Genomic DNA, 21,966 nt, shown 5'->3' with positions numbered 1-21,966 from the left:
CCCCTTCCCCATAAGGCATACTTTTTCCCATCCTTCACAAGGATCCCTCCTGTAGGACATGGGGCTAAAATCACCCCTGTGCCATAGAGAGGGAGCAGAAATACATGTGCTTTAGACATGGACAAGAATTACACACAGAATCACAGAATTACCCGGGTTGGAAGGGACCTCAAGGATCATGTAGTTCCAACCCCCCTGCCTGGCAGGGCCACCAAACATACACCTTTACTAGATCAGGTTGCCCAGGGCCCCGTCCAACCTGCCTTGAACACCTCCAAGGACGGGGCATCCACAACCTCACTGGGCAGCCTGTTCCAGGACCTAACCACTCTTCTAGTGTCTTCATTGAGACAAACTGCCTGGCTGGCCAAGGACAAGCCTATTTCCACTGGCATATAGTCAAACACTAGCATACACAGCCTCTGTCCTTGCATCCCATGCAAAACATCCCATGCCCTGTTATTAGGACATGCCAGATTGTCAGATGGCTTTATGAAGAACAGCATATCCAATTTCGAACACTGGAGATGGGATGACTTCCTACTCCCCTTCGCCTTCCTTGCAGACAGGAAAGGTTTGTTACAGATATGAACTGAAAAAGGAGGGAGGGAAGGACAGCACCAAAGCAGATTCACTCTCCTGCTCTGAATAAATGTTTCCTCAGCTCCAGCAATTATCTAAGAGAAAGAGCACCAGAGGATGGGGAGGAAGCATTCCAAGGGTGCAGCCCACGAGAGTGGGAGAATGAGAAAGCACTGAATTCCTTGGGAGATAAAGTTTTATTGCCACAGAGTTAATCTCCTGAGCTTTTAATTACAATTTTGTCTCATTCGCTGCCTCTTTAAATGAGTCCCCATTTGTCTGTCTGGCGTTAATTTTCCCCCTCATCACAGCCATCATTAGAGGCACAAAGCTCCTGCATTGCCTTTGTTCCCCTGCCTTCAGATGTCCTCCTGGCAGATGTGGCACCTTTGGGGTGCCCCAGCTGGGGAAAGAAGAGCTGCCTTAGAGCAGCTGCAAAATTTCCACAAGCACTACAGCCTCTTTGTGGAGCAAACCCTTCCCAGCAGCACAAACCATCCCACCTCTTCTCTACAGAGCTGGAGGAGACCCCCAGCTGCACTAAGAGAGGCCATCTTGGGAGTATCCACAGGGCAGAGGGTGAGTGTCCTCAGTGATGGATGTCCTCTGGATATTTTGGTGTCCACGCTGTCCATACCTTTACTCCATGGATGGATGTTGTGCTGAAGGTGTGCAGGGCTCTGTGGTGGAAGGAAGACTTCAGGCTGAGTCAAGAAGTGGTCATGGAAAGACATGGTGAGCTCAGACCTTCTCTGACAAGAAAAACAACCAGCGCACAAACACTGGCAAGGGGACCATCTTGACTCTGTTCTGTGCAAACCAGAAAATCAGCAGCCAGAAGGCACTGTGTAGAGCTGTTTTTCTCCATCATGTTTCCAAGATTGGACAGATACCCCACCAGCCATGTTTGGGCAGTGCTAGCAGCACAGACAACAGAGTAATAGTGAGGTGTGAGGTGCTCTTTGGAAGTAAAGCATTCCTTTCCTGGGTACCCCAACTCACTGCAACTCAGAGATGAGCTTTTGGGCTGCCTGGGTATGGACTTTTTGGTAAGCTGAGATATTTGCAGCTTGATTCGTAACCCAGCCTGGGATGTCACATTTGGAGAAACTTCATGTAAAAAGCTCTGTTTCATGTCCAAAGCACCAAAATATGGTGTCTCTGAATCAAATGCACTGCCTTGGGACCCCAGCAGCTGATGGGCACGTGAGACAAGTCCTGTCAACCTTAATAGTGCCAACTGGTGCACAGTTGTGGTAAATTTTGTGTTTCATCCACTGCAAAGTATCTCCTTGTATCCAGTCCTTTTGCCCATTCTGGCAATGAGTGCTTTGGACAGCAAAATCATACAATCATAGAACCAAGGCTGGAAAAAACCTCTAAGATCATCCAGTCCAACCATCCACCTACCACCAATATTTCCCACTGAACCATGTCCCTCAGGACAACAGCTAAATGTTTCTTTAACGCCTCCATGCTCAGTGATGCCACCACCTTCCTGCGCAGCCATTCCAGCACCTGATCGTTCTCTCAGAGAAAAAATATTTCCTAACATCCAACCTGAACATTTCTACTTTTGGCAAGACATTTTTAGGGACATACCTTTCATTGTGCATCCCACCTCTGATGATTTGATTGCCTGTGAATCCATTTCCAATTGCAATTCAGCTGTGTTTGAACTCAGTCCTCCAGCAAGAAAGGCTGAAGAACACCTCATCCCCTTTATTACTTTTATGGATGGTTGGTTTTTTGGGATTTTTTTTGAGTTATGGTAAGTGCCAAGTGTTTGGATCCTCATTTGCTGGTATGTCTGCATCACTGCTAATAATTTCCTACATACCTTTTCCAGTAGAGAATGGGGTACATATAATAACTGCTGTAACAGATACCGGCAGCTCTTTGTGGTACTAAATGCAGCAATTAATGCTAATGAGCCTACTCTTCGCAAGTAATACTATTGGTGTTATGCTCACGCCTCACCAAATGCAAAGCTTCAGTTTGTTAAGCAGATGCCAGTGTTAACAGCCAAATTCTCTTCCCATGGATAAGTTAGTGTTAGTTAAATGTACCATTAAAAATAACCATTTTAAATGTTAATGAAAACAGAGGTTGTGTGTGTCAGGGTTTTGCTACCTTACCTTCAGTCTGAGCTTCAGTGCGCATGGACCAGGACCTCAGCTCTGCCAAGACCCTGTCCAGCAGGGAAGCCACCACCAGATAGACATGGAGAAGAGGCAAGACAGGGTACGCAAGGAAGGGAGGGGAAACGAAGGAACATCACCTCCTTTTCACGTTTATTTCATTTTTGTATTTTTTTGTATTTTTTTTTGTATTTTTTTTTTTTAAGATCACAGAAGAGCAGAGCATTCATACATGTAAAGAAACAGAAACAAGATAACAGAAGTTAAATACATTGAGAAAAGAAAAAATAAAAAGCTTTTTTTTGTTGTTGTTGTTCGTTTGTTTTCATCACTGGGTTTGGCTCATTCCTTGGTTGGGTGGTTTCATTTCTGATCGGTTCCATTACACACACACTTGCGCTTTTAGAGTTGCCTTTCACAGAGCTAGTTCCAAAAACAAACCAATGGCAAAAAATAAAATGGCCCTTTTCTCATTTTGTTAAAGAGAAGTTCAGCTCATGTCTACAGTGCTGGGGAAAAATATATATAAAGATATAGATATATATATATATTTATATGTATATAACACTGTTAATGAGGAGAGTTCTAACCACCCCGCCGTGCAGCAAGAAGGGACTGGCCTTTGTTCACAAGGTCTAGAGGATGAAACTTGGCTCCAGCTGGGAGAGCTGAAAGGTTTGTGGGTGACGGTGACCCTGCAAGGCAGGCATTTGCCCTCTTCCCCCCTCCTCCCTGTCCCTGCACACGTGTGTGCTCCCACATGTGCACAGGAAGGTCACCATGTGCCAGGCAGATGGAGCCATCACCAGGAGTATGCACATGTTGGGCTGTGTGTGGTGGAGGACAGCAGAGGACACATGGTGTGTGTGTGTGCCTGTGCGTGATGAACTGGAGAGCAGTCCTGGCTGGGAGGTGCTGTGCTCACCTAGTGACTCCCAGGCGGCCCTGATCCCTGCATCCATCCATGGACTACACAGAGATATCTTTGTGGGGATGGGGTGGAGAAGGGAAGGGAAGGGAAGGGAAGGGAAGGGAAGGGAAGGGAAGGGAAGGGAAGGGAAGGGAAGGGAAGGGAAGGGAAGGGAAGGGAAGGGAAGGGAAGGGAAGGGAAGGGAAGGGAAGGAAGAAGGTCCTGCCCTACCTGGGAACTGTACCTGGGGTACGGTCCTGTGACCTGACATGCATTGCCCCTTCCTCTCCGTTGCCTGTGTGCCTCTGTAGGGCTTACCAAGGCAGGCTGAGGCACTGCAGCATAGAAGTGACATGAGTCTGCAATAAAGGAAGGACTCTTCACTTGCCACCCTCTGGGCTAACCTGGAGAGATGCTCGTTTTTCCCAAGCCCTGTTTTGGCTGATCTCATTGCCACCACGTCTCCCTACGTTGCAGAGACACAGAGGGCCTCACATACATATCCTCCCCAAGCTGACTTCTGCTTTCCCACAGGTAAATATCTTAGGCTGGCCTGATGGGAGCCAAGCAGAAACTCTGGGGGATGCAGGAGCTACCTGAGCACCATTCTAGCAAATTGCAAGAAGGAAAAGAGGCTTTAATGGTGGGACACAGCTCTTTGTAGCAGGAGTCATGCAGTTTAAAATAAAATATCTTCTGGGCATCCCACTGGAAATGAAGCCACTCTATGACCAGTGCTGAGAGGCAGTCTACTCACTGGTGTGCCTGGGAGCTCTGTGCGTGGGTGATGGGCAGCACTCATCCTTATCCATTCCCACTGCTATCACACCTTGGAAATTACCATCCAGTTTCACCTCTGCTTCCTTGCCTGACATTCTGCCCTTTCCATGGGACAGTTTGCTTCTAGCATCCCTAGCTCAAGCAGTTCTGGAGCCAGAGAAGTGGTGAGATCATGCAGCAGGAGTAGAGAGAGGGGGAGAGCTTCTCACCCGCTACCACCTCCTCCACAGGACTGTCACTGTTGCTACATAATGTCAAGCACCAGGATGGTGTGGGTGACCAGTCAGTGTGCTTGGATCAGAGGTGTGGGAGGAGAAGAGTTGCTATCCTTGCCCATGATCTCCATCATTAGGAGAGGAAGAAGATGTAGCGCAAGATGGAGCTGAACAATGGCAGGCTGAGGAGGACTCAAATGCAGCTCCTCTGGCTTCCCAAATCCTCTTCCCAAAATGCTCTTGAATCCTCAGAACTTGCTGTTGCTTCCCCAAGAACCCTTCCAGATGTGCAGCTCCCATTCAGATGACGGCATGACTAATTTGATCTGTTCTGGGGGCTTGGGCGTTGCAAATGAGGTTGCTCAGCAAGGTAGTTGGGGGCACAGCCAGGATGCACCCGGAGCTAAGGATCACTGGTGGGATTCAGGCTTTCTTTGACCAAGAGGGGAGCAGGCAGCAGTACATGAGGTCTGCCTAAGCAGCGACAGTCAGTGGCGTAAGAAAGTTGTGCAGACAAAGACCAACTCTCAACACAATGCATGTCACCAATGAAATCTTCATGAATGGCACGTTAACATGCACTCAGTGCTAGCATGAGGCGACACAACATCACTGGTGAAGAGAAGAAGGGAGGGGAGGTGGGGGGGTGCATCACTGAGCAACATACCCGCCAGCTGCGGGGCTGGAAATGAACAAAAATGAGCACAAGTGCCATGGTTCAGGTGTCAGCCGCAGAGTCCCATACTGCCTGCTTCACCTGCCACCCACCAGACATGCCAAGCAATGCTGTCGTAGGGCTGGGTTAGCACTCCCACTGCCCAGCTCCTTCCAGAAAGACTTGCCTCTACCCTCCACTTGGCCATCCAAAAGGGTTTGAAATCTGCTAGCAAGTACGGGGCCATATATTAAATCTAAGTCTTTGTTCCTCTGCTTGGACATTACCAGACATTTCATGTAACTCTTGGAATATTTACAAACCGGTAGAAGAAATACCTTTCTTTTTTTTTTAATTTTTTTTTTTTTTCCATTTTGTTCGCTTCCTTTTATAACACTAAATGTTAAATCTCCATCGATCAAACACAATGACACTGACAAGCTCAAAGAACTGGTGTCCCATTCCAAACCCCCCCTCTCCAGTCCTGATGCAGACAAGAGGCAGTGGGAGGCAAAGAGCGCAACTACCTGCAGGGGATGGGGAGGCAGGAAAATGAATGAGGAGAAAAGAGAGCTCCAGAGGAAAGGGCCTGAGATACGGCCAGAGGGCAAGGAAGGGAGAGCAGCTGAACTTGTGTTTCCCGTGTTCATCTGAGCTCTTGTCTTGGCAGATGCTCTGAGTAATTCCTGCTAGATCTCAGGGGGAGTGGGGTGCCTGCAGCACCCATGGGGCACACCTGGGGTAGATCTGCTGTAAGCCTACCTCACAGCCACTCAACCAGCACATGGATCTGTGCACACCCTGCAGCAAAGACCAGAAGCCAGCATTGAGGTTGTGGCCACTGTCTACAGTGAAGAAGCAGATGGCTTCAGGAATTGGGTGTTCTGCTTTTTGTAATATATCTGTCTTTAAAACAAAAGCCTCTATGCTTTCTTCAAAAATATATGAAGCCCCTCAAAACTCTTCAAAACACCCAAAGCCATGGAGACATAGCACACAAGCACCACCCCAACAGGGCTCTGACCTGTGCAGGACAAGATAAAGGACAGACCTCACAACGACCAACATGCTGACATGGAAGAGAACCCTCAACCTAAACAACAAGGACTTAACCCAGACCCGAGGGGCAGCCTGGTGACAGCAGATCCAGGGGGAGCCAGACATGTTGACCATGTGAAGTTTCCCCAGCCCCAGATTTGGGAGCAGCATCAGACATCAGCATCAGCATCAGAGTGTAGCCTACTTTTTCACTGTACCACTTGAAACCCCTTCTAGCTATGCCCAGAATTTTGGACCTGTTTTTATTCTTAAATTCACAGGTCCTAGACGTTTTCTGACCCAGTTTGTTTTGCACGTTTAAGCTGCAAAGTGAGCTTCATCCGGGCAGGGGTGTAAAACACAGTAAGACAACAATAGAAGGGGGTACTGGCTCTATTTAGGAATGACCACACTGTGGGGTTCACACCCACATGAGCTGCTCTGCCAGTACGTGAAGGATGAAAGCCAGACGGGTGTGGGTGGGAGGGAAAAGAAGGTGAAGAAAGGATGCAAAATGGCTCCTGCTGGAGGTGGCCAGGCACTCCGGAGAGGGGCCACCATGGGGCCCTGAGCTACACCTGCTCCTCTTTCCTCAGCCCTCTTCTCAGCCTGAGAGATCTCTCAGCATGTGGTCTCACACTGACAAGGCAGGACATTATCTACAGTGGGATGGGCATATGTACACGTGGACTGTTCCTTCGGCATGCTTAGGGAGAGAAGAAGAAAGAGAGAAAGAGAAGACAGAGCACACACACACGCATGCACGCACGCACGCAGGCACACGCTGGAGAAAGACACTTGGTCAAACAGAGGGGGAGAGGGAGAGAATCAAAAACGCAAATAAAAGAGCAAGCTGGTCTGGAGGGACACAGCTTTCCTTCAGGACAAAGCAGGATGTTGCATGAGGGAGGGTGAAGGACAGAAGGCATTTAGCGAAGTGCACGGGAGCATGGGATGATGCAAAGAGAGGAAGGGGTTCTTCATAGGACACCAGTGCGCAGAGAGCTTCGATAACTTGCTCTGTTCATTATTATTATTTTTTTTTTCCTTTTTTTTTTCCTTTTTTTTTTTTCCCCTTTTTTTTCTTTTTATTTCCCAAAAGTATGAAGTGCCTGAGCATCGGCTCACAAAAATGACCAAGGGCATCCAAAAAGTTAAGTGGCTTATAGACACCGAAGCAAAGACCTCTTTCCGCGAAAGAAAGAAAGAGGAGGGAGGGAGGAAGGCAGGTGAGGAGTATGTAAAACAGCAAGGAGGAGAGAAAAGAAAAGGGATCTTCAATTCAATTGGCTCAGCGGGTGTCGTTGGTGTGGCTGCAGCGCAGCATCCTCTGGCTCCATGGGCCCTGCGGGTGCCCCATTTGCCTCTTGCCTTGTGAGGTCAGTGCTGTGACGGCCGGCAGTTGGATATCAGGTAAGTGGTGCTGAGTGGTCCTGCTGTGGTTTTTCCTCTCCCCCCTCTTTGCTCCTGAACAGGCAGAAGTTGTTGTGATAGAAACGGTCCTCTCGCTTCTTCTCTCTCCCCCTCTTTTTTCTCTCTCCTCTCTCTTCGCTCTGTCTCCTGTATAATGCGTTTTGTTTTGTGTGTTGTCGTCGTCGTTGTTGTCGTGTTGGTTGTTTTTTTTTTTTTAATTATTATTATTATTATTATTATTTTTAATTTTGATTTGTATTAACACTTGCTGAGTAGGCAGAGCAGGGATGCTGCCAACAGCCACAGTGGGACGGCCAAGCTCACGGAGCCATTGTCTACTCTCCCCGTGCCGGGTCCTGCAGGGTGAGAGAAGAGAAAAAGAGGACAACGTCACACTTGGCTTGAGGACACGGGGCTCCAGCATGGCACAACTCCCAACACTCTCTCCCTGTGTGACACCCAGCCTTGCAGGAACGGGGTTTGGGGTGAGTGGAAGGCTTTAACCCAAGGCCACCAGCACCACTTGAACCATGGCATCCCCTGTTGTGTCCCCATCCTTGCAGTGGCCCTTGGGTGTAATTGTGCATACTGGTAAGTACTGGTGTTCAAAGCCAGACTGGATGGGGCCCTGGGCAGCCTGATACAGTGGGAGGTGTCCCAGCCCATAGCAGGGGCCTGGAATGGGATGGACATTAAGATCCCTTTCACCTCAATCATTCTATGCTTTTATCATCTTTCTATGATTCTTTGGCAGCAAAATACCACCTCTGCAGGCTGATGCATTATACTGGTCCAGTCAGTCAATCCCCCAGCCCAAGGACTTCCCCATTACCATTCCTTACTCAGGGTGGAGGAGGGCATGGCACCAATGGGGTAAAACCAGGATTTTTTGGCAAGGGTAGAGAACAAATCTTTGTGTGCGCACAAAGATGGGTTTGCCAGAAGGGGCAGGGAAGAGAGCTCTGCTGCAGCAACAAATGACACAGGCTTGCTCCAGGAATATTAAGTGCAAACGCTCCTGACATCTCATCTATCCGCTCCTTGACGGGTTTCCTTTTCTGGATGACTTAAAAGGCAGTGATGCTGTTTTAATTTCACCCTGCAATGACAACCCTCAGCAGCCTCTTCTTTATAGCGAGGCAGCGCTGTGTGTATGGCTGTGGTTTCACAAAGGCGTGCTCATCATCATTTGTGTGTGCATGTATGTGTGTGTACATGTATGCACTGTGTTTTACACAGTAAGATTCCGAAGTGCAGAGGTGGATCTGACTCTATGTAAGGACTGATCCTGCTGTGGAGGAAGATATCTTTACTGGCAGGAAGAGCTGTTTCTAATGGAGGGCTGCAAAATAAATACACAAATAAATAAATATGCAGTTGCTCCATCTCAGCTCCATCTTCAGTCTGATGAAACCTCTATGCTGCAGCACAGGTAGCAGCTGAGGTCTGTCTGATGACAACTGGGTAGCCCCTCCACAAGGGGGGTTACCCAGAGCCCATAAATTCTGTGGCATTTGCAATTGTTGCTTTTCTTTCTAAGGTAGCCTTTCACATTCTAGATCAGCTGTGCCCCAGCTCGGTTCTTTTATCACTAGGTTGGAATGTGTTGGATTATGTGGAAAATTTGTGTTCTATCTATGGCTTCTTTTTTCAGGTATTCCCTGTTCATGTGCAGCTTTTTCTCACAACCTACAACACTATTTTTCCCCCTTGTTTAGATGATAGGATCTTATTTATCCCCTGAACTCAGGAATGAGCTCAGCTGCTGCACTTACCTGACCCTGTGTGTCAGAGACTGCATCTTTCTTGGTCAAATAACTTGGGAGGAATGACTTTCTGGGGCTGTTTGAACCACCTTTTGGCAGTGAATAAGTCACAAAACGTGACCCACCAAATAACCAACAACTTACCAGGCAAGGCATGCTGTCCACAAACTGCCTTTCGCCATCGCATTTTCACTACGTGGCTAAAATACTATTTTTCTATCTGAAACACCATTTGTAACACACACATCAGCAGCCACCAGCCCCCTCCTCACCACTGTTCTGTAGGGTGCACGTAGGACTGGAGTGTATCTATGGAGGCACCTGGCACGGCAGAGACAGTGTTTGACCTCACATGAATATTGCTGCATGGCTCTGGAGACTGTGTGTGTTGGTATGGCATGGTAGGGTAGATTAAGGTGGAGTAGGGTATAGTACAGTGTGGTATGAGACAGATACTCTTCCACAGTACGCTGGTATAAGGGAAGACATGCAAGGCATAGTGTGATGACAGTCTCAGCAGCTTCTGCTCCCTGAGCTTCACTAAGTTTGTGGGTACCTGATGAGCCAAAGATCCCATCTGCATGGCTGGCAATGATGCGTGCTGCATATCTGCACGTCCTTGTGTTCCTCTGCTGAGCTCTCTGTGCCACCGCAGCACCTGTGGCTGCACCTGATCCCTGACCTAACCGCAGCACCAGCCAGGTGCGATGCATTTCCCACCGCAGGCACTGTGAAAAATGCGGGCCGGCTCCAGCCCAACCACCAAACAAAACCTCCCGATCCCTGGGGGCTGATGCACGGGTACGAGTTGCCGCAAGCCGAGATTCAGCGCGGTCTCCGTCGCCCCCTGGTGCTCCCAGCACGTCCGAGCATCCTGTGCCCAGCGCCTGGCATGGGACAACCGCACCCACCGGGCAAAGGGGCTACAGAGGAGCTACGGTGCTTTCCTGCCACATCCCGGTAAGCCAGAGCTCCGGGAGTCTGCCTGGCAGCCTAATTCCTGGGCTGATAGCAGTGGGCATGGCCGTGCAATAACACTCAAGGGGGTTCCTTCCATCGTAACCAGGGAAATTGGGTTTGTGAGAATTATAATACTCTTATCTGGCAGTATTTCATAAGTGTGACCCTAAGGCTCCCCATAACCTGAATGATCAGCCACATTCAATAGGTCTGGAAGGAATAGAGGGTAAAACCGCTGCATTTCCCTTCTGTGTTTGCAGACAGTGATGTGTGCAGCACGGCAGACTGCTGCCATGGAATGACCATGTCCAGCCACAGCCATCTGCACCATGCCAGGGCATGAGGCAGCCTCATCAGCCCTGTGTGCACCCACTGCCATTTTGGCTGCCTGACCCTTGCCACAGCAGAGTCTCACTTGCTTATTGCCCAGTAGGCACTAACATGGCAGCTGAACGTTTCCATGTTCTGTAATCTGCTTCTTCCATGACTTTGCCCAGCCATTTATCATAGCACCATAGCACAGCTTGGGTTGGAATGGACCTCAAAGCCTACCCAATCCCAACCCTATGCCATGGGCAGGGCTGCCACCCACTAGCTCAGGCTGCCCAAAGTCCCATCCAACCTGGCCTTGAGCGCCTCCAGGGATGGGGCACTTCTAGGCCCTTTGAAGACCTCTGCATCCTCCCTCAGTTTCTAGGCTCTGCAGTGGCAGTTGGCTGCCAGGAGCAATATCATGGTTCTGCATTACACTGGGTGTCACCTTTTACTGTGACTTCAGAGTGCTGGCACTAAGAGAAAGGCTGGCGTGCCGCACGGTGCACACACTGCACGCAACCTAAAACTTCACCCCTCTTTCTTGCAGCCTCCCCAGCACACCGCAGGAGGGCCAGGCCAAACAAAGTGCTTGAGGTGGGAAGGACTGGTTTGCATCTTAGGAAAAGCCGCTCTAGGGCCGGCGCAGAGGCTGCGCCCTGAGCAATGTGCGCTTCTTCCCACCAGGTGGCAGCCGAAGGAAGAGAAAAAGACAAAGGGAAAACAAGCGATAAAGTAACTACGAAGAAAACACCATCGAAGGGCTCACCCGAGCCCCAGGGAAGTCCCTTTGCAATGGGCTGGCAGCTCAGCCCAGCCTGTGGGTGCTGGAGAAGGGACACTACAATGCCAGGGACTCTGCAGTGGGTGCCACCGCCTGTGTTGGATGCAGAGTTGGCCAGGCTGGTTAGCCAGCCAGAGGCCGTGCTCCCTTGTTTCCAGCCCAGCTGGCAGCCAGCCCCTAAGTCAGCATCATTCCATCCACTGGCTGATGATCATCCTTCCCTGCTATATGCCACCTGCAATGGAATAGCTCTGGTTGGCATTAATACCCCTACCTCATGTAGGTAATGCCCACTTCTGTACCCTCGCTGCCTCTTGCAAGACTGGCAGCACCTCTGGTGGCACTGTATAAGGAGATGTACACAGCTGCAGCTGTGGAGGAGGATGAGCCATCCCACATAACCCTTGCTGAACGGACTGCCCCAGACCTGCAAGCAAAGCCATGAGCCTCCTCGGCTGCACAGAAACACTCCTCCAGGGGCTGTGAGCATCACCACCACCAGAAATGCAGACTATGACTTTCAGATTTCCCAGCACAGACTTTAAAAAGGGATTTTTGAGATGCAAGCAGGGAACAGGCACGTTCTCGGTCCAAATAGAGAGGGTCAAAATCACGCAGCTGCCTCCATGTTTCACACTCACATTCACCAGCCTGGAATTCCCCACTGGCTCCCAGGTCCCATCACCTGAACAAAACCAAAATGGAAACAGGAAAAGAAACAGCTGGTACCCACTTTTTATCTTATTTACATTAGCAAGACTCCTGGGCTTGGTATGTTTGTAGTGCTCATAAGGAAGAGCACACAGACAAGTTCCAAAGGGTGTCGGAGAGCCATAGGATTGTTCCTGGCTTTGGTTGCCCCTGGGATCTTCTCAAAGAACATGAGTTAAAATGCTGTGCAAGATGCCAAGCAGACCCCGTGAGTTTCTGACTGAAGGTGAGGCCAAAAGAAGGCATGGGACAGTCTAGAAGGACTTCTCTGTGATGGGAAAGAAGGAATGATGGTAAAGCAAGTGGAGCCATGAGCTGTTTTTCAAGCTGTTCTCCATCCTGAGAGGCTCTGTTGCTGCTGAAAAGTTAACTCTATTTATAGCAAAGGCTGGAGAGTGGCTTCGTGAGCAAATAAGAGGACCAAAAATGAGGGAGGAATGAAAAATGCACTAAGGGAGAAGGTGAAGGGAAAGTGGATGGGCACCATAGTGGCACCAGGAGGGGACGTAGGTTTTACACTTGCCAGCTCCTCTGCAGGAACTCATTTTTCTACTCTGTTGATTCTTGCCAGGGCTTCAGAAGATGAAATCTTTATTATCATGAAGGCTTAAAAGGGAGGAATACTGTTAATTCCATTTTCAAGGTCATACTTTGAAAGTTATTAATTTCTTTCTTCCAAGGCTTTGCACTCTACTCTGAGGCTTTAGGGATTAGCAGCTTCTACTTACTTGGCTTCATTTGGGGCTTTCTTCTTCCCGGTTTTCTGCCTGTCCCCCTCTACTTTGAGAAGAAGACATGCTTATTCACTCTCTGCTCTTAATGTTGAAACTATTTTGCTCATTACCTGCTTTACCCCTTTCTCTCTACCAGTTAATATCTGTGGGGTTCTGTTCCTGTAATTAAGATTTGACTCTAACTGCACTGGCAATAGGCTCTCTCTTCTAGGGGCAGAAGTACCACTCTGTAAACGATAGAGGATGCCCTGCAGCGGCTCTCCAGTATGATTAAGGAAATGTCTCTGGTGTCTATCAATCTTAGCACACTGTTTAATGTATGTCAGAATTTGCTCATGGTTTTTTAAGCACCGAACAGTTCTTTCCCCATGTTTTGGAGCTCATTCATGGTGCACTAAGTACTCATCTATCATATCTCATGTCATAGTGAAGATTCATTCGGTAATGCAGCTCACCCATCCTTCTCTGAGGTCTGAAGTTGTATTTCTCAGTGTCGTTCTGAGCAGGCTGTGGTTTTCAAGAGATGGCTGCTTACACCACTTATCCTAGAGCTGGCTCACAGTAATACTGGTCTGATTCACTGAGGACTTCCATCCTACAAGCAGAAAGCCTAAAAAATGTGTAGTGTAGCCTTCTGGGGGGATCATCTAAACCTGTTTGGCTTTGTGCCTTAACCCAAGTGCTTGAGATATGAGCAAAGATTTTCCTGCTCACATCTCAAGCACTTGTGTTAAGGCACAGCAGACCAGCAGCGATGATGGTTTGGCTTCTCATTAGGGAACAAAGAGCATAGCTACCCTCAACAAGAGCACACACAGGCTTGCTAATGGGAAGCTCTGGAACCTCTTGAAAAATTAATATTTTCATCAGATTTCTGTGTGTGTGTTTACTCACTTCATCCTTGCTACCGTTTGCAGCAAGCTTAGCTGGGCACTTGGCGTGGGAAAGATTGGAGTGGTTGTGAACAGAAATGAAAAGGGAGGGGACACGCTGAGGGGTACCAGGATGAGAGACTGGAGCAGAAAGAGAACCAGGTTGGGCTGGAGAGTGACCAGCGCGTGAGATATCCAGCTGTAACACTATCTCAGCTGTGCCACTGTCTCTGCCCCTCTTAACCCTCTCCTCCAGTGCCTGCAGCGTGGTGCCCCTGACCTGCCCTTGAGATCTTCTGAAGGCCTTTCTCAGTGTTCATCGAACATGAGAACTCTCAGAGTCATGAATGTTAAGGCAGGCCCATAGGCTGGGGTACACCTCTAAGCATGGGAGACATCTAAGTAAATATTTCTTCATGCTGTTTGTAGTTTGCATCAAAGTAAGAATGCGTGTCTGTGTACAATCATGGTGTGTGACTCCTGGTCACCTCAACATCCTCACAGTGCAAGCAGGGCTTTAAAGCATGGGTAATGCTGGAGAAGAAAGTGGGATGCACCACCAAGCATGAGACACTTGTCATTTGAGCGAGTTCAGGAATACACTGGCCCACCAGCAAGCATGCGCTTCTGTAACACCTACCGTGGAGGCAGCCTGGCTGGGTTTCACTGCAGCTGTGCTGGTCACAGCCCATCCTTCTCCATGGCCTGACCCTTTGCTCCTGCCCATGCATCCACATTGCAGAGGGACATGCAGGTGATGCTGGGGAAGGGCCGATGCATTCCTCTTTTGCTTGCCCTGCTGCTAGGCTTCTCCCTTCTTCTGGGATGCTCTGCTGACAGACCTGCTCGCCCATGGCAGGGCAGGCCTACCAGGAGAACTCTGCTTTTTCTGCAAGCCTGATTTCTTTGGAATATTTTCTTTTCTACCCTGCACACCCCCTCCCCCCAAATCCCACACCTCCCTTCCCCCGGTTGTTTTTGTTTTTAGAGAGAGCGCTTAGACAGCTGTATTAATCATGCAAGCCCAGCCATGTGTAATGTACTTTATCAACAGCAGAGCAGACACTGAATGGCAACTGGATCGCAAGCGGGCCCGGTGCAGTGCCTGAGCTGAGAAGATAAACCTGCCGCTTCCCAAACCGACTTACCGTCATGGGTTAGTGAATGGAGAGACTGTTCACTTGGGACAACAACCAGAGGGGAGGCCAATTTGTTAGGCAAATTCTTGAGTGGTTATAGAGGAAATGGAAGTGAGGGAGAGAGGAGGATGATGAGGGTGGGAGTTACTCTTTGGCCATATTCTAATGGGGGTGGGAGGAATTTTTGTGTGTGCTGGAGGATTTGATCAAGACAACAATGGCTGTTCTTCCTCCTTCTTGCTGCCCTCCACGCTTTGGTCCCAGTCTGCTTGGCCGGCATCTCACCAAGAGGGAGACAGAGCAGGGATTTAGGTACACTATCTGTGCAGTGGGTAGAAGTCGGTCTCATCATCCCTGCAGAGGAACGTCCAGCTGGTACCTTCAGAAACTCATCTAACACACAGATGGTATCAGGTTATGAGTGTCCTCCAGGCAGGGGACATCTGCCTCAGGAGGGTTATGGCCTGCCTTTGCTCTGTTCTGCAGAGTAATCTGTCCATGCTACGGCTCTGATGCTATCAATGTCCCTGCTGGACAACTGATATTCCATGGCACTTTTTTTTTCTTTTCTTTTCTTTTTTTTTTTTTCTGTGGGTTTGTTTCTAATCTCTCCAGTGCAGTTGTGTGATTTCTTCCCCCACTGATTTCACCCAGCCTCCACTCTCCCTCTTGCATTTTGAGCTCTGACCTCTGCTTTGCAGGGCTGTTCTGCATGCATGCAAAGCCATACCTGTGGCTAAGCAGACCTTGAAATGTCTTCGCTGTCCCAGTGTAGGGCCCAGCCCTGAGGAATATTGTTCTGGGACTTGCAGTCTCTGTTCCTACCCTCTGCTTTCACTTTCCCTCACATGCTGGATTCTCCACAGCATTACTACCAGGGAGGGTTATGCAAATATATGCAATCCTGGGCTCATTGTGGAATAAATCAATCTAAATTAAAATTAATGAACAAAAAGTGCAGAAACAGATCAAGCAATAAAGCTACTTCTCTCTCTCCCCCCCATGTCTCTTTCTTCTTTACAAGAGCTGGGCTTTTTTTCTTTGCACTTTTTGGGCAGAAGAAGACTGCTGTTGGTTTTTTAAACAATCTCAGCAATCAGAAACTGCCTGTTGCTCTCCAGAAATACCCACCAAGCAACATTAGTATCGGTGGTAACAGAAATAGTTCTCAGTATTTCTCTTTTCTCTAAGATGTTTGGGTTTGTTTTTCTTCCACCTACATTCCTACGAGCACTTTTGGAAGACACCGTAACCACCTTTGACTTTGATATTATTTTAACCATATGGTCCAAATAAGACACACTGCCACTGCTTGGATGATACCTATGAAATAGCAAAAAACCCAATGTGATGGCCTTCAGCTTTTGCCCTGTCTTGTTTTTCCTGTTCCCTTGGCATGAAGCCCCAGCAGGCTTGGCATCCACTACAGTACTTGCAGACCTGGCAAGCATGGATGTTGACCTTTAGCAATGAGAGAAGCTTGGCTTGCATGATCCACCCTGCAGAGCTGCCCCCTTCTGCAATGGAGAATGGGCTTTTGGGAAAATCTGGCTGGGTACCACCAGCAGAAAGCAAGGTGAGCCCTGAGTTGTGCTGGCTATCCAAGATTGTGGGAATTATCAGGTGCCAGTTCTTTCCTATGTTTGGGCCCTACAACTATTAGTTTTACTTGCTGGTAATTTCTGTGTCAGGATGATGATGATAGCACAAGATTGGCTATTATGGTCTTTGTTTATACTGTGTTTTTCCCAGCTCTACAGACTAATATGGTTCAGAGACTGTCAAGGCTTGGGTTTTCAATGACCATTTCTTGGAAACGAGAGAGCAAGTTCTCACTTCAATGAATAAGACTCGAGACAGATGGGTTCTTTAACCAGCCACACTGTACTGGGAGGACTGGTTTCTCTGGACTCTTCTCATATCACTGCCTAGTTAGCAAACCCCCCTGTAAATAACGTGTTAACTCTTTACAGTCTGTAATCTCTGATATATTCCCCCACGCTTCACTCCTTAGCTTTAAAATATTCAGATGTTTATCCTTTTGCCCAAAGAAAGACACAGCTCATGTGAGAGCTGCCTGCTTAGCAGGACTGGCAGGGCCAGGCACTGGAGGAAGCAAAATGGAAGCAGCAATGGGTGGAGGAGACCACTGCAACAGATGAACTCTCTTCTCCACAGCTTTGCCATGGAGGAAGAAGAGGACTGAGAGATCTTTATATAGATGCTCTCTGTTTCTCACTCTGGTCATCAGACCCAAATGAACATCTCTTTTCTCCATTCTCCCATCTTCCACCCACCCAATGAAGGCATTAGTGACAGCACAAGCTACACAGGCTACAGCTAAATGGAGACTAGCTACAAGCTACAGTCATAAGGGGTCATTCTCCAATCAGTGCACGTTTTGGCAGAAACACAGGACTGCTCATTCTCTGTTTTTCTCCCCCCTCCACCAATTGCTAACGCTGTTGCTGTAAATGTTTTGTTGTTCTCTTGATGATCATGACTGGACTTGTGTCAGATCAGGGCCCAAGATGGGATGCTTGTCTCTGGGCAGTACAGTATTGCCCCACAGATCTCCCATGGTTCAAGCTAATCCTGCTGAGAAAGTTCCTGGTTATTCTGTGGTCAGTCTTCATCATGAATCTCCTGACAGGAAGAATCATAGGTTTTGAAGCCTGTCAGTCTGAATAAGCCATGGTGAGGATGAGTCTCAGTGCTAATCACAGGGGAGTGAGTCAATGTACAAAGGGCTGAGGGCAAGGGACAATGGAGGATGGAGACGGAGCTAACATCGTAACAGTGATAGACTCTTCTGAGGTTCAGCAGTCCCACTTGCCCTGTCCTTGTCAAGTACGACGAGGAATGAGAAAATTCTCCCTTTTCCAAAGAAAATCCCTTTTGAAAACAACTTGAGGATGCACTAAGGTCCCATCACAAAGTGAAGTTACAGTGAGGACAGGAGAATATGATTAGATAACACGCCCTACCAGACTTTTCAGGGCATTCTGAGTGCCCTGCTGCAAAACCAGGAAAGCTGGATTATTTTCCAGGGACAAGTGAGTTGAGAGCTGAATCAGCTGGGCTGATTTCCCAGCTTTCCCAGATAATGCCTGATCAAATTCAAGTTCAAAGTGTTTAGCTGAATGGGCTTCTTCTCCATCTCTAGCCAGCCTGAAAGCAAGATGTTTCCACAGCAGCTAGCTAATGATAGCAACGCTTACAATGAGCACAGTGCTCTTCATCTGCAAACACCTTCCTTTTAAATTAATGCTCAAAGCCCTGCAGGGCAGGGAAGTGTTACTGAGGCTTAAGAGAAATGGAAATTAAGGGAGAAGAAGGAGGAGGCTGTGATTTTGGTCACCGAGAGAAGGCTTGTTTGAGAGCTGAGGACAGCATCTCAGAACACAAACTCACCGTGAGAAAAGGTCTAAAAAGGCAATTTTACACCTAAGGTTTCTTTGAAGGTGAAAAGCAAAGTAAAAGCAAATGTTGAGATAAGTACCAGTATCTGTGCTGAATGCTCACATTACAGAAGCTGGTACGAGCTTTCAGAAACCAAATGAGTATTTAAATTCTACTTTCTTCCTGTGCAAAATCCTCTTAGTGTGTCCAGGGTCACTGGAGATATTGCAGCATTTGCCATCACAAACTCCTGAAGACTCCTCACAGAAGTGATGTCACACTGGGGTGTCCTTCAAGATGGTCTCAGGGAACAGGGAGCAGCGAGAGGATGAAATGACAACTTCAGTGGTAGAGGGGGAAGTATGTTAAAGGACAGACTAAAGCTCTGCAGGGTGGTGTTGGCAGCTTGATTAGGAGGGGCATTTGGTATGGAAATCTGGTTGGAAATCACTTGCAGTTTTTGCTTTATCATTTACCTTAATGGACCACTAATTCAAACCCAGCAGTAAACAGGGCTGGCTATGAAAAGAATTAACAGTGCCTGTCTGTGGAATTTAAGGACATATAATAAAAATAAGCATAAAAAGAAAGAGCCCAGGGTTTTCCATCAGACAAAAATATTTGTAATCGAAAGTTCTGCTTAAAAAAGAAGACACAAAATTGGAAAACTCCTCAAATCCTTACATCCCTAACAGCCTCAGCAACTTTAATTTCATATCCAAGCACACGTTTCATTTGCAATACATATGATAATGGTGTTTAATTGGATTTATTTTGCCACGCTACATTCCCAACGGCTCACTTTAGTCCTTTCTTCAGCTCCTTGAATGTTATTTACAAATCACTCTCTGGGATTTCATTTTAATGGCAGCTTGATTTCTTTTTTTTTCTTTTTCCCCTCCTTTTTTAGGTACTTTTCTTTAATTGTGTTCGTGGATTTGCCTTTTAAATAGGCAATTGTGACTACATCCTGAGCCTGAATAAGTTGCCAAGAGCAGAGCTTGATTTGAAAACACGGAGTTGTTAAATGGAGCTGATGTAACACCCAGCACTTATTGTTCTTTCCATGGGAGTACCTGCAGGTGCTTTACTTGGGCAGGTGCCCTTTTACAACACAACATGGGTTCATAATAACACTCTACCTCCAAGCTCTACATAGACATTAACTATTGAGGCCTCAGAGCATCCCATGAGCTGAGTGTATCTCCATATGGCAGTGAAACAAAGATACGGAGGAGCTCTAGGCCAAAATGTTAACATGAATAAGGGGACCGGCTGCCTTACTGTTGATTTAGTTTCAAGCACCTGGAAACAGCCTGATTTCTGAAAGTGACGAGTTTTTGTGCTTTTTCCCTACCTCAGGATCAAATCCAAACCTCAAACCTCATGTGCACTCAGAAAGCCTGGGCCCTGCTGCTTGTACCTGAGGGAGGCTTGGGAAGCATGCGGCAAGGGCAGGAAGAATATTCGGGCTCTGATTTGCCTTCATACCTTTTCCTATTGCAATAAACTAGTCCATAACACTTTACTTTAGTATATGCTTTTACCTTGCTCTTCCTTTCACGCTGTCTGCCACAAATGCAGAGCTATGGGACAGATTTAGGGGTGCATGATGGAGGAATGAGAAAAGAAAGGTGTTTCACTGGGAATAGTGTGCACAACTAGAGTGAAAAAATCTCCTGGCAGCAATTAATTTATAGCTTCTCATTTATCCCCTCCACAATCGCTGCAAAATGTTAGGTCTTATGCTTTTAATCCAAATCAGGATACGTGTGGAAAGAGTATATATGAAGGAGTCAGTCTATAGAAAAACTGATCTCCTGTGAAGACCATCCAGACCTGGATGAGGACATTGTGTCATGGATCAAAGCTTGGGAAAAGGCTGTTGCTTTGTAGCTGATTGGTTTCCTGAAATGGGAGAAGGGATAGGGAAGGATGAGGGAGGAGAGCAGAAGAGAACAAACGGCATGTGGAAGAGGGGGGAAAGCCCTTGCTGTTCTGCACAGTTTTGCCCATCCCCAGCTCTTTGCATTTATCAGGATGATGGAGAATGACCCGGCTAGAGAGCTACTTTGACATAAAACATATACTGACCTGGAAAAGGATTGGGGAGTGTGGGTAAAACTCGTTCTAAGGGGGGAAAAAAAACAATAAGCAACATGCAGGAGAAAAGCCACTTTTCACACCAAGCAAGCAGCAGATACAAACCTGATGGAGTTGTCCATCCCCAAATTAGATGAGCTAGAGTAGGTTTCATATATGGAGCATTTTTATAGCAACACACCTAGTACACATCAACATTCCCTGTGACTGGGAGTCAGAGAGAAGTCATTTGAGAAACTAAAGAAATACAATGTATACAGCAATAGGGATTAAGCACCTGCAGTGAGGTTAATTGGAATGAATGGGCCACATCTCCCCTCTGACTTTCAAGACCACTCATGTCATTGTGTTACAGTACCTCTTATCAACACCTCTGGCTGGAAGCTAGCCTTTGGCAGCCAAGGTGAGTTGTAGAGGTCCTCCATGGGTAGTTATTGCCTCCACAGAACATTCCCCACAACGAGTTTCTTGCCAGTGAGAGGTTCCTTAAGGATGTGAGCATTGGAATTGTCAGCCTGGTGAATCTGAACAGTGTTCTGTTTCTTCTGGGCATTTGTCTTTCTAAAGGAAGAGAGCTTTTGCAGATTCACCGATCTCTAGCAGCAAGCTGAGCCTGCTGTTTCAGTTATAGGGTTTTTACACTGTGTCCTTGTTCTACATCACAGCAAGCCTCTGGTATACATCACTGCTGGCTTCACGCTTTGCTTCCTCCATGCCAGGATCTCAAAAGAATTGCACAGACACTGAGGGAAATCGGCAGTCAGAGACCTCGCTCTGTGGCTAGGAGGAGTGTTAATTCCATTTTACAGGTAGAGCGGGTGATGCAGAGAGCAAGGAAGCAGTCTGCCCAAGGTCAAAAGCTGATCTGTTGGCAGAGTCAGGAGCAGAACCATGAATAAAAGCCCACCAGACCTGACTCTACTCTGACTCTATTCTGGCTCCACACTGGGTCTCCATTCATCAACTACAGAGCTTGCTAGATGCCTTGCGCTGACTGAGACGCGCTCCTACTCAAGGGCTGACTAAGAGGTAGACATTTAGCTGCAGAAATATGTCACTATGCAAAAGCTAATAGGCCTGAGGCAATGAGTTGTCTCTTGGTGTATCTGTGAGGGTGTTGCTAAGATCACTGCTGATGTACATACAGCTTGGCAGGATACAGCGGTAGTCCACTGTTGCTCTCTGATCACCCCAGCTCTTCAGAAGCCAGTGCTCTCTACATAGCACTCATGGTGCAAGGAGCTGGCTTCTGACTTGCTGGAGCCCATGGAGACCTGTGACACTGCAGATCTCCTGCCTTCACGGTGGTAATGGAGCCATTGGAGTCCACAGCGGGGACAGGGGAGATTGTCTCTTGTGTAGATAATACACAGCTAGCCTAGATCTCTGTGTTTATGTAGCACCAGGGGACTATTGTTCTGTGAAAGCAGGCTGTTGTGCTGACATGAC

General features: G+C 47.8%; 1 protein-coding gene across 5 annotated transcripts in view; it reads right to left on the bottom strand.

Annotated features, from left to right (window-relative positions):
* Positions 1-2,859: 2,859 nt before the first annotated feature.
* The window catches only part of LSAMP (limbic system associated membrane protein), a 913,158-nt gene continuing 894,051 nt past the window's right edge, over positions 2,860-21,966 (bottom strand). For 3 of the 5 annotated variants that reach the window (XM_015876028.3, XM_085544928.1, XM_015876008.3), the window contains one exon: positions 2,860-8,090. In XM_015876028.3, coding sequence (XP_015731514.1) covers positions 7,993-8,090 — 98 coding nt within the window. In that variant the 3' untranslated portion in view covers positions 2,860-7,992. Of the gene's footprint in view, positions 8,091-20,508; positions 20,545-21,966 lie in introns of all 5 variants that reach the window. The other 2 variants (XM_015875995.3, XM_015875989.3) reach the window with 1 other exon arrangement.

This window comes from Coturnix japonica, chromosome 1, assembly GCF_054131305.1.
Source record: "Coturnix japonica strain WE chromosome 1, WE-NBRP24, whole genome shotgun sequence".
Taxonomy (NCBI): domain Eukaryota; kingdom Metazoa; phylum Chordata; class Aves; order Galliformes; family Phasianidae; genus Coturnix; species Coturnix japonica.
This window is presented reverse-complemented; position numbering and strand designations above follow the sequence as displayed.